At 48.4% G+C, this 13,159-nt stretch overlaps 1 protein-coding gene across 20 annotated transcripts in view; it reads right to left on the bottom strand.

Annotated features, from left to right (window-relative positions):
* SLC35D4 (solute carrier family 35 member D4) overlaps positions 1-13,159 on the bottom strand; it is a 128,579-nt gene that overhangs the window by 12,506 nt on the left and 102,914 nt on the right. For 9 of the 20 annotated variants that reach the window (XM_089305258.1, XM_089305261.1, XM_089305263.1 and 6 more), the window contains one exon: positions 12,089-12,745. The exons of 10 other annotated variants lie outside the window; for them this stretch is intronic. In XM_089305258.1, the coding sequence (XP_089161384.1) occupies positions 12,485-12,745 (261 nt within the window). In that variant the 3' untranslated portion in view covers positions 12,089-12,484. Of the gene's footprint in view, positions 1-12,088; positions 12,746-13,159 lie in introns of those variants that run through there. One more of the 20 variants, XM_089305259.1, reaches the window with a different exon arrangement.

The raw sequence follows: 13,159 nt of genomic DNA, 5'->3' as shown, positions 1-13,159 counted from the left end.
TGCACGCTGTCCTTTTCCCCGCGTTACAGTCCCCTGTATTTAGTGCTGTCTGTGAACAAAGCCTTTGGTGTGGAAAACGCTACTGTCTCGTCTGTTTTGAAGGCAGCACTCGTCAAAGAATCATTTCACTTCCAAACTCATCAAAAGGCAAGGCGCACAGCCAACAGCTCCTTCATCTCTCTCCAGGGAACAGGTATATTAAGAACACTCATTTCCATCTTAACTCCGCAGGGCAGAACTCATCTCCAAGGTCAGGGTGCTCATTAACCTATCCCTGGTGCCTCCAGACACTTCTTAAGCACCTCTCCTAATGCCCTCATCTTTCTAGGCCACAACATACATCCTCAGACACCACATGCTTCCTGGGCAAGGGAGCAGTTAAATCATGAGTTACTTATTTGAATACCTAGAAGCCAAAAGAGAGAGAAGAGGTTACCCCTACATGAGTTGGATATTCCAGAAGTCTCATGAATGGCTGCCACAGGACTCTGACTTGACAGGTGCATGTGAGCAGCTGGCACTAAGCATGTGTGTGGACCAATGGCCCAATTTTGTCCACACTGGACACACCTGCTCCAGATGTGGGCCAGGCATCTGGCAGAGTCCTTAGATGCTTACAATGCCAGCATCCCACATGGGAGTGCCTCAGATGGAGTCCCTGCTCTGCTCTGGATTCTAGCTTCCTGCTAATGTGCGTGCTGGGAGGCAGGGGTGATGGCTAAAGTACTTGGGTTTCTGCCACCCACATGAGACCTGGATTGAGTTCTCAGCTCCTGGCTTAACCTGGCCAAGTTCCAGCTGTTATAAGTGTTTGGGGGAGTGAACCAGCAGGTGGAATATCTCTGTCTCTGTGTCTATCTTATCCTTCTCTGGCTCTTTGTCTTTCAAATAAATAATAGAGAAGATGTTCTGTGTTTCCAGAGTTCTGCATCCCGCAGGTCACAGCAGCCCCTACAAGGAAGGCGACCTGAAGACCGTGCTTCCTCGCACTCTGGAGATGATAGCGACTCCAGCTGTAGGTCCTCAAACATCAGCTGACATCTCACCTAAGGGCCCTGCCTGGGGGACCTCATCGCGCCTCCTGGCTGGGCACAGAGCAGCAAGCCGGTGTCAGGAGGACAGTGTGCGTGACATCCTCACTTATTTGCCATCCTTCATCTCATGTCAACAGAGGAATCTGGAACCATCAACCCAGAACCTTCAGCGTCTAAACCTTGTGAGATTTGGGGGACTTTGTAATTTGCCCACTTGGGGTCCCTTTCTGATTCCCCTGCTTCACTGACCTACAGCAAAAGCCTTGATTGCAAAACAAACAAACAAACAAACAACCCACCGTCTTCAGAGGCAAGAATGATGGAGAAACCAGAGAGATGAAAAGAAACTTCTCAAAGGGACCAACGGTGAGTTTTTCCTTAAAGACCATGATGAATGACAGCTGTCTGTCTCTCCCCTTTCTAGCTGAACATTTAATTTAGCACTTCTACATCTATGATCACAAATGAAGTGGACCTCAAATCTAATCCCCTTGCACCGCAGGTGTCTGGTTTTGGAAGCAGTGAGTCAGTTCATCAGCTTCCCCATTGTTTTTCTGTAAAGCACAAAGCCAACCCTGACTGCAGAAGTTAACCCTGACTTGAAGGCCCCTGGACCCGGAGCTTCTAGCTGGGGGTGGCCTTTAACTCTCATTGTCCTCATCCAATTTCTGGCTCCTGGCTTTGTCCTGTCCAGGCCCTGGCTGTTGTGGCCTTTTGAAGAGTGAACCTGCATATAAGCGATCTGTCTCTGTCTCTCCCTCTAACTCTGCCTTTCAAATAAATTTTTAAAAGTCTTTCAAAAAAGGAGGATAAAGTAAGAAAAGAAAGGTCACTTGTGATTCTGTTATATCTTGGAGATGTATGTGTAGAAGCACAACTTTTAAAACAATTGGGGCAGACACTGTGGTGTAGTAGGTTAAGCCTCCACCTTCATTTAATAAGCAGTGGTGTTGGGAATGCCTTGAGGGTGACACTTGTTGACACCAGGGGCTTCCTGATGGTGAGACCTAGGACACAGAGCCCTCAGTACTGGCACCGAGGTTGGCACCATGGGAGCAGCCTTGGCCCCTTGGCTTCCTTCTCACTGCACCCGATCACCCAAAGCCACACAGCCCACAGAACAGGACCTTGGTTTGGCTCTGACTCTTCAGCTGCACTGGTCTCCCTCTCAGTGTTCCACACTTGGCCATGACGGCCAACCTGGGGAAGGGGTCTATGGCCAGTCCTTGGCCTCATGACTGGAGCCTTGACCCCGGTCCCAGAGTGCTAGGACTGCTCTTCCAGAAAGTCACTCTATTTGAGTACCAACCACAACCTTGATTTCTGACCCCGCATCCCACCTGCCACTTTCACAGCTGACATTAACGACAGATAGTTTCTGACACAGTGGTTCAACTTCAAATTTTCCGACTTTACGATGGTGCAAAAGTAACACATATTCCATAGAAAGCATACTCAGAATTTTGAATTTTGCTTTTTTCCTGGGCTTGCGATAGGTGGTCTGATGCTTTCTTGTGATGTTGGCCAGCGGCAGCTCCCATTCAGAAACTAATGACCCTGTCACTGCAGCAACTCAAGCATCCAGTGGTTAATTCTAGTTCAATGCTCCAAACATGCTCTAGGCCCAGTGCACTGCCAGCTGTGTATGTTAACCGTGACTACCTACATAAGCATTATTTCTTACTTTCAGTCCTGTATTTAACAAATTGCATGAGCTATTCAGCACTTTATTAGAAAATAGGCTTTGTGTGAGATGATTTTGCCCAACTGCAGGCTACTGTAAGTGTTATGAGCATGTTTAAGGTAGGTGAGGCTAAGCTAGGCTGTTCAGTAGGTCAGGAGTATTACACGCATTTTCAAATCGCGATACTTCTGATAGGTTTATCAGGCCAGAGCCCCAGTGTAGGTCAAGGAACATCTGGAGTATGCCCTGATACAGCAGAAGTGGCCATCCAGCTGCACCTCCACAGCCTCTGAGAACAGACACACCTGGGTGGGAGAGGCTCCCAGACCCTAGCCCTCTCCCCTCTCCTGGCACTGGGCTTCTGAAAGAGCGCCAAGGACCTCACACTCCACAGCTTCCAGGGTGATGCCACTTGCCCCACTGTTGACTGGTCAGTGGATGGGTCTCCTGCTTCCCCAGCAATGCCTCCATCTGAGCAGTGGGAATCAACCCAGTGCTTCTCACTCCAAGCTCCAAGCATTCCAGGCTTGAGTCAGGTCCCAGGCATAAAGGCCCCTACTGCAAATAGCTTCCAAGGGCCACTAAGTGCTCCAGTTCCTTCCACGTCTCCAGCCACCTTTGCTGCAGTAACATTGCCCCAGGCACCAAAGTCTCTCAAAGACAGTACATTTTACCCTACAAAAGGTCAATAAAGATACAAACATTGGGGAAGAATCTCTAAAATAGCTCAAATCTGCCCATGAAAAAGACTTCATGTTACTCTTGGAATCTGCCACGCAAGAAAACATAAGTAATAGCTATCACTGCCCATTGTTGTTCTTGCTTTCACAAAGCATTTTAAAAACACGGATTTTCTTTTCCCAAAGAAGAAAGGGTCCTGTCATCTGAGGAATGTCTCCTTCCACACAGACCCGAATAACAAACCCCAGGCCCTGCTGCAGGCCCAGGGATGCCAACAACAGCAGACCTCAATGCAGTGTGCAGGCCGCAGGGCTTTTGAACTCCCTGGCTTTGTCAACAGATGTCGTAACCTCTGTGTTATTTAAACAGATTTTGGTATTTAAAGCAGAACAGGTTTGTTTTTTAAACACTCATTTCAATCCAAAGACAAATTTTCTGTTCAAGGGAGGGCTGTTAGTGGGAACTTGCCAGATAGGCAGCTATTTGGGGGAGAATCAGAGATCCAGGCTTATTGTTTTGTTGTTTTTTTCAACGCACGTGACTCTTAAGAAAAAAGTGATGTCCTCAAGGCCCTCTGTCTCCTGCTCCTTCAGTCCCAGTTATAGCCATGCACCTCCGTCTTCAAAAATAATAATAATAATAATAATAATTTATTTATTTATTTGAAAGGAAGAGGTACAAAGAGAGAGGGAGAGACAGAGAGGCAAATATCTTCCATCCTCTGGTGTACTCCCCAGATGGCTGCACGGCCAGAGTGGAGACAGGAATTCCATCCGGGGTCTCCCACATGGGTGGCAGGGGCCCAAGTACTTGGGGGCCATTTTCTGCTGTTTTCCCAGGCAGTGTGGCAGGAGCTGGATCAGAAGTGGAGCAGCCAGGACTCAAACCGACGCCCAGATAGGATGCTGGTGTCATAGCACCGCCCCACACCTCGTTCTTAAACTGGTCATGGTTCTTCATTCACAGTTCCAGACCATCCTCCTGCCTTTGCTCAGAAAGTTCTCTTTGCCTGAAATGATTCCTCAGGCCTGCCCATACAATCTCTACTCAGCATTCCAAAATCCATCTCCAGAAAACTTTTCCTGAACCTGACTCCACCCATCCCTGATTAGAGCAGGCACTAATCTTGGGGCTTCCACAACCCCTTGCCCCTGCACAAGACTCAACTGGATTGTGATGTGTGCTGTCAGCTCTGTATGTTCAGGGCTAACTAGCAACACGTGTGATAAGTGCCCGGTACATTTTTCCATAACTGCGCCAGATTATGGGAGCTGGTGATAGAAAACCCCTAAGCTCACAAGACTATGTTTTAAAATCCCTTTTTATATATGAGTGACAACTGGAACCAAGGACTTGAGAGCCATTGGGACACTCTCTCTGCCTCGTGCCATGGACCAATCACCTCTCTGGGGGCCTAGAAGGAACTCCACACAGAAAGGAGGAAACACTGGGTCTCTCTGGTTCGCGGGCCAAGGATGCCAGGGAAGGTTCTGACTGGCTCCTGGGCCAAATGACCGTGGCCTGGGAGGCAGAGCAACACAGGAACACGGAAGCTCACTTTTGAACATCACGGGTGGAATACAGGAAGGAGCATTTCCCTGAAGGAAGGTGTGGAAAGGGCTGGGAGACTGGACAACAGACAGGCAAGGCATGGTCACAGTCGAGAGCATCAGCATCGCCAGAGGGCTTGCAGGAAGCACAGGCTCTCGAGCCCCAGTCCAGGCTCCCAAACAGTATGTGCACGGGAACAAGCCCCAGGTGGCACGCATGACTACGAAAACGTGGGGACTCAGGATGGGCACTGTGGCACAGTGGGGTAAGCCACCACCGCAGCTGCTCCACTTCCAATCCAACTCCCTGTTAATGTACCTGGGAGAGCAGTATAAGATGAACCAAGTGCTTGGGCCGCTGCCACCCACGTGGGAGACCCCGACAAAGCTTCTGGCTCCTGGCTTCTGGCTGGCCCAGCCTCAGCCATTGCAGCTATTCAGCAAGTAAACCAGCAGATGGAAGATGTGTGTGTGTGTGTGTGTGTGTGTGTTTCCCTCTCTCACTCAGGAACTTCCAAATAAATTTATTTTAAAAAATGTGGTTCCTCTGTTCTGCACCCTCCAACTCCAGCAACAAGGCTCAAGGCATCCTTTCTCTAGCCGGCATGGGAGGTTCTGCACTGTGACATCTCCAGGAACGGCCGGGCCCCAGCCCACTCACACAGGCCACAGAACCAGGGGTGCAGGGTGTGCATCAGCCGGTCTTGGGTCTATCTGTGTTGCAGATTTACATGGGAATGCTTGTAACTTGGCCTTCTTTCTAAGCTAAAGAATAAGTTAACATAAAAATTAAAATCTGAGAGAAGGCTCTCGTTTTCTCTTAGGCCCCAAGGAACTAGTCAGTTCGCCAGATAGAAACCACAGGGAAGGCTGAGAACTTGCTTGGCATTTTGAAAAAACTCCACCTTAATATCCATCCTATGATTTATTACCATGATCATAGTAATTATTAATGAGAAACAACTCATGCTAACCTCCAGACATGGTTATTAATAGTATTTGGTCTCACCTCATTAAAATATATGAACCATTAATTTTGCCAGGTATCAGAAGAACATTTGTTAGGAGCACAATGGGACTGAAAACACAGATTTGTTGCGGGGGGGGGAGGGAGTTGATTTATGTGAAGGAAGAATAAATTTTAAACCAAGAGAAACCTTAGGTGACTTTTCACAAACGCCTACATTTCACAGAAGAAGAAATAAAAGAGAACAAAATTAGAACAAAAATTGACAAAAATATGTAGCTCATGGAAACTAATTGAAGCATGTAACCAAAACGTAACAGGGCCACAGCATGTCCCCAGCATCGGCTCTGCCTTGTCACATAAGCGATCTCCCGTGGTCCCCACAACATTCCTGCACAGGACAGTGCTCAGCCCCACTTTATGTATGTATTTTACTTGAAAAGCAAAGAGACTGAGACAAAGACAGAAACAGACAGAGGTCTTCCATCTGCTGATTCAGTCCTCAAATGCCCTCAGCAGCTGGGGACAGGGCCAGGCTGAAGCGAGGAGCCTGGAAGTCCACCTGGGTCTCCCTCGTGGGTGGCAGGGACCCGAGCAGTTGAAGCATCACTGCTGTCTCCCCAGGGTGCGCATCAGCAGGACACGCTCCGATATGGCATGTGGGCCTCAAGCAGAATCTTAAGTGCTGTACCAGATGCCTTCCTGCAGTCCCACTTTACAGATGAAGAAACTGAGGCTCACAGAGAACAAGCATCGTGCTCAGAGCACACAGTTACAGGGAAGGGTCAGAACTGAAACCCAGGTCTCATGACTCCTGTGCCAAGCTTCCTTTTCCGATACTTAGCTGACCCTCAGCAGCAGCCTTGCTTAACCCTCGAGATGTCAACTTGATTTAGTAGCTCTCAACCCTGGCTGCACAACCAAAGTCTTGTGAGAAGTTAAAAACAACTCTAGTATTCTGTTCCATGTCCATCAAACTGGAATTTCTTAGGATCAAGTCAAGGTATTAGCATTTTAAAAAAAATCTTCTAATTCTAATCTAAAGGTTGAACCCCTAATTACTGATATATTACCAGTTTGAATAAAAGTATCATAGAAATGCCAAACTACCCAGAACCACTTCATAACATTGATAAAATAGGCCGATCCTGGTAAAACAAGACATCACTCTGTCCCCATCATCATGGTGAGTATCATTTACTGCACTGTTTTACATCCCCTTCTCATTCTTGTCATTATCTTTTAAATTATAGCAATTCTGGGATGTATGAAATAGTGCCTTGGGGCTGGCACTGTGGCACAGTGGGTTAACGCCCTGGCCTGAAGTGCCGGCATCCCATATGCGCACCAGTTAGAGACCCAGATGCTCTACTTCCAACACAGCTCTCTGCTGTGCCCTGGGAAAGAAGCTGAAAATGGCCCAAGTCCTTGGGCCCCTGCACCCGTGTGGGAGACCCAGAAGAAGCTCCTGGCTCCTGGCTTTGGATCGGCACAACTCCGGCCGTTGCAGCCAATTGGGGAGTGAACCACTGAATGGAAGACCTCTCTGTCTCTCTCTCTCTCTGCATCTCCTCTCTCTCTGTGTAACTCTGACTTTCAAATAAATAAATAAATCTTAAAAAAAAAAAAAAAGAAATAGTGCCTCATTGTGGTTTGGGCTTGCATTTCCCTGATGACTAATGATGTTGAGCATCTTTTCATGGGATTATTGGCCATTTTTTCATCTTCTTCATTTTTTAAATTTACTTTATTTGAACGGCAGTGTTAGAGAGAGAGAGAGAGAATCTTCCAACTGCTGGTTCACTCCCCAGATGATGGCAATGGCCGGAGCTGGGCCAGACCAAAGCCAGGAGCCTGGAGCTTCTTCTAGGTCTCCCACTTGGGTGCTGGAACTCAAGCACTTGGGCCTTCCTCTGCTGCTTTCCCAGGCCCATTAGCAGGGAGCTGGATCGGAATGCAGGCATGGCAGACAGCAGCTTAGTCCACTATGCCACAGCACCAACCCGTTTATCTTACCTTTTTCTAGCCACTGAACCCACCTCCCCTTTATGTAGTCTCTCAGAAGTGACCCTCCTAGACTTGTATTTAACAGCTCTGTGGTCCCTGTATCCTCAAAGCAGGAGGGGCCAGCATCATAGCATACGGGGAAAAACTGCTGCTTGCAGTGCCAACAGTGCCGGCTAGTGTCCCGGCTGCTCCACTTCCAGTCCAGCTCCCTGCAGACGGCCTGGGAAAAGCAGTGTAAGATGGCCTAAGTGCTTGGGCACCTGCTACCCACATGGGAGACCTGAAGGAAGCTCCTGACTCCTGATTTTGGCCTGACCCAGCCCTGGCTGGTGTGGCCATCTGGGGAATAAACCAGTGGATGGAAGATCTCTCTTCTGTCTCCCCTCTTTAACTCTGACTTTCAAATAAATAAATGAATCTTAAAAACAAACAAACCAGAACCAACCCAACCCTAGGTTCTATGGCCACCTCTAGGAGGCACGGCTTCCTTTCTATTCTCCTCTCTCAACCTCAACACATGGAGACAGAGAGGCACAGAGCCTGACACTTCCTCGCAATGTCTGACGGTAGGAAACGTGGGGCTCCTTTGATGAAAACCTCTTTGTGGCTTCTGACTGCTCTATCCTGCAGCCCAATAGTGCCCAAAGGAGCATCCGCTGGAAGCAAGGAGCCCTACACACGCCACCAGGGGCTGGGCCCTTGGACAGAGTCTCATCACACTCCAGTTTATGTGGCCGCAGAGTGACGGCTCTGTGGAAATGCACAAAGCTCACACAAGAGTCAACCCGCTGGCCCCTTGAGTGCTGGCCACACACCACAAAGACCTTCCAGTTCTCACCACAGACCCCTCAGCTGTCACTGCACCATGTCAATGGGCCACCTGGGAACTCATCTGCTATGGACTGAGTTGTGTCCTCCCCAGAGCCACACATTGAAGCCCTGGCCCCCAGGGTGCTGATGTGGCAGAGGCCTCTGTCTTTTAGTTACATTTGTTTCTAAGTGACATGATCAAGGCTGTGGCAGAGGCCTGCCCAAGGCCAGAAGAAGAAAAGGGAGGAACCCATCCTGGGAATGAAATGCAGTTGCTATCTGCTTGGGTTCCTGCTTGTTAGCACAGAGGGAAGCTGGTAACCCGTGCTAGACAGAACACAGCTCAGTATGTGTGTGGAGAAAAAAAATCACCAGTAACTATGTATTCATGTACAGTATTGCATCAATTCCCGTGGCCACCATGTAACACTGGAATATCCAATCAAATGTATGTATGTAGCTATAGGAAGGCAACAAAGAAGCTAAAACCATATATGAGAAGATACCCCTATTCCTGGTTCAGGCTTCTGGAAATAAAAAAAAATCCCACCTTTGCCTTATGCCAGCATAAATTATAAAAGACTACTTCCTGTTAAAAGGCCTTGGTGTCTTGTCTGTACACAAATCCGCTACAATGGTATTTGGAGGTGGACCCCCTTGGATGGGGGGTAGCTAGCATTAAACAAGTAGCAAGGGTGGGGCCATCATGATGGGATTTGGGGCCACATGAGAAGGTAGCAGAGCTCCTCCCCATCCTGCCCCCACATGCACAGAGACTAGGTCATGTCTGAGCCCTCAGTGGGAAGGCAGCCACCCACAATCCAAGGAGAAAGAACTCACAAGCTACCGGCCCTGCTGGCGCCATGGCCTTGGACAGCCCAGTCTCCAGAACTGTTAGGGAATACACTTCTGTCACCGACACCTCCCAGTCTATGGTATTTGTCCATGGCACTCATGCTAAGACACCCTTCTTTGCTCTTTCAAGAGTTTAAAACACGAAATTTAACAGAAAAAAAAAAAAGACCAGAGATTTCAGAAGACACCGTCGCTGACATTAGATGTGAAAAAGGGAATGGGCTTTGCATTTAGCTAGGGTGAAGCTGGGGCCCAACTCCATCCACTGAGCACACCCTGGGTTGGCCAACTCTGGTGTTCCGAAGTAGATCTTCTCCACATCCCGCAGTAAGGGCTAAGTTATGGGCACGCTGTCGTCGTCATGGGTACAAGCCCTACACATAAGTGATTGATGCCTGTCCTGAGTCTGAAGGACAAGTGAGAACTACCAGGTGAGGAAAGCGGGAAGGGCATCCGAGAAGGAAGCATCAGCATGACCAAGCTGAGCAACACCTGTGCCACTGGGCCTTAACTGAAACGCCAAGCGTGCCACAGAGTGACGACCGACAGAGCCGAAGGAAAGCTGAAGAGGGTGAAAAAGCCTATAGCTAGGGACCCCCTTTTTCCTACCAAGGGATTTGTTTTCAAGATCTATTTTATTTATTTGAAAGGCAGAGTGACACAGAGAGACAGGGAGATCTTCCACCCACTGGTTCACTCCCCAAATGACTGTAACAGCCAGGGTTGGGCCAGGCTGAAGTCAGGAGCCAGGAACTCCATTGGGTCTCCCAGGTGAGTGGCAGGGGCCCAAGTACGTAGATCATCTGCTGCCTTAGGAGCATTCGCAGGGAGCTGGATTGGAAGAGGTGTAGCCAGGACTCAAACGGGGATGCCAGCTTGGCAAACCCCAGCTGAACCTGCTGGGCCATGACATGGGTTCCCCTAATACCATATTCTTTAAATCCCGTGGCGAATCTCATTCACGTTAAGAAGACAGGTAGCTGGTCTCGGACAACCGAGTATGTAGTTCTATCAGCACACCAGTGGTAATCCTGCACTGAACTGCACAAGTTTCTCCCCATCTCCTGCACTGAGCCAGCAGCCAGCCCAGAGGCCTGGCACCCCCTGCTGGGAAACAACTTTGTGGAGTGATCATCAGCAGGCCAATCTCCCTCTCGATTTTAGGTCCCCCCTCTATAAAACAAAGGGGTGGGGTGGGTGTTTGATGGGACACTCACATCCCATTTCAAAGCACCTCAGTTTGCATCCCAGCCCTTCTCTCAAACCCAGCTTCCTAAGGCAGCAGGTGTTGGCTCAAGTACTTGGGTTTCTGCCACTCACATGTGAAACGCCAATCAAGCCCTTGTAAGAAGATGTCTGATGGTCCATGTTCAACACAGAATGGAAAGTTACTGTTGGCTGACTTGTAGATGTAGCAAAACTCCCTAGGCAACAGAATGTTAGGGAGTAGCCAAAACACAAGAGGAAATTACAGAGAAAGGTAACTATGTAACTTAGGCAATTTCTAGGAAGACCGTACCCCCAAAGTACTCAGCCAATGAGGAACTGGGGTAGAGACCTGCATGCTAGGGTCTAAACTGCCTGCTGTAATTGCTCATTAGACATCTGATCTTGCAAGACTGATAATGAAGTGTGGCTTTCACTACACTTCCTGAGTCTGAGACCATCTCTTGAGTAGACAGGTGAGGATATTTCCCACATTTCTGGACTCTTGGTATTGACCTAGCCCAACCCTGACTGTTGTGGGCATTTGGGGAGTGAACCGGCAGATGGGAGACTGTGTCTGCCTTTCAAATATAAATAAACAAAAATAAACATTTGCTGGTTGCCTTATGGTGTTAGCACATCTGGATGGCCCTACTGCAGTCCAGGTGGTCGCTGACCGAGCACTTCTCAGCACACAGCAGCAGTCCCAGCTCTGCTGGATGTGAGGACCCGGGTACATGTAGCCTCATGGCTGAGGAGCTCTCACTCAAAGGGTGCTTGTGACACGTTGGACAGACCAGAGGGTGCACGGCGGGTTCCAAACTAAGCCATCGGCAGGGAGCGGCTTCCTTTCCTGGTGATCTCAGGGGTCACCCCTTCAACTCAGGAGGCCACTGCAGTGGGACACCTGGCTGTCCCCCCTGCATCTTTCTCTCAGATTCAGGTTTCCAGGGACTGGTTAACTTTTTCTAGTTCAAAACTGTCCTATCCAGGCTTAAGTTCTGGATAGACAAAAGTACAACCATTTTTGTGACATTTTGGTGTGACATGCTACAGTCTATTTTATTTTTAAATAGGCAATGCAACCATGATTCTAAGACCAAAAATTGTGAAAATATGCCCAGTGAAGTGTCCTTCCTCCCCCTGGCCCCATCTGCTCAGCTCTCACTTTGTGCTTAAGCTGCACTTATGTTTCCTTATATGGAAGTTCTTTAGACACATGTAGGTGACTGTGAATGCAGACTCTAGGGTTCTTTCTTTTTTTTCCACAAAAACTAGAATATGACACATGTGGTTGGCTTTTTAAAAAATATTTATTTATTTGAAAGGCAGAATTACAGAGAGGCACAGGCACAGGCACAGGCACAGGCAGAGAGAGAGAGAGAGAGAGAGAGAAAGGTCTTCCATCCGCTGGTTCACTCCCCAGGTGGCTGCAACAGCCAGAGCTGCGCCGATCCAAAGCCAGGAGCCAGGAGCTTCTTCCAGGTCTCCCACACTGGTGCAGGAGCCCAAGGACTTGGGGCAATTTTGATTGTTTTCCCAGGCTATAGCAGAGAGCTGGATCGGAAGTGAAGCAGCCAGGTCTCAAACCGGTGCCCATTTGGGATGCCAGCACTGCAGACAGCGGCTTTACCCACTATACCACAGTGCTGGCCCCAACACGTGTGGTTTTACTCCTTATATTTTCCACTTATATGTTAGAATCTCTCCCTGGCAGTACATAGACTGTTTTGAATTTTTTTAAAAAAACAGTATTCCATTCATTGGATAAACCACAGTCTTCTATTGGCAGACAATGAAAATGCTTCCAGTCTTCTAATAACCCTGAACATGAGGCAGGCATCGTGGCGCCGTGGGTTAAGCTTGTCACTTGGGAGGCTGCGTCCCCTGTCAGAACACTGGTGTTGAGTCCCAGCTGCTCTGCTTCCAGTTCAGCTCCCTGCCAATGCACCTGGAAAGGCAGTGAATGATGGACCAAATACTTGAATTCCTGCCACCCACGTGGGGAACCCACATGAAGTTCCTGGCCCCTGGCTTCAGCCTGATCCAGTGCAAGCTGTTGTGGCCATATGGAGAGTGAACCAAAGGATAGAAGACTTCTATCCCTGTTCTTCTCTGTGTGTCACTCTGGCTTTCAAATAAATAAATAAATAATTTTTTTAAAAAAGGCCCTGCACATATTTGCCATCTTATGCTTGTGGAGACATAGCTACACGACTGGTTCCTACAAGTGGAAATACAGTAGCCCCCACCCCGTGGTTTTACTTTCTAAAGTTTCAGTTACCTGCTACAGTTCAAAAATATGATAAGAAATTCCAGAAATAAATAATTTTTAGGTTTTAAACTGTGCATTGTTCTGAGTATT

Source organism: Oryctolagus cuniculus, chromosome 10, assembly GCF_051225735.1.
Source record: "Oryctolagus cuniculus isolate XC-2025 breed Fujian yellow rabbit chromosome 10, ASM5122573v1, whole genome shotgun sequence".
Classification (NCBI taxonomy): Eukaryota; Metazoa; Chordata; class Mammalia; order Lagomorpha; family Leporidae; genus Oryctolagus; species Oryctolagus cuniculus.
This window is presented reverse-complemented; position numbering and strand designations above follow the sequence as displayed.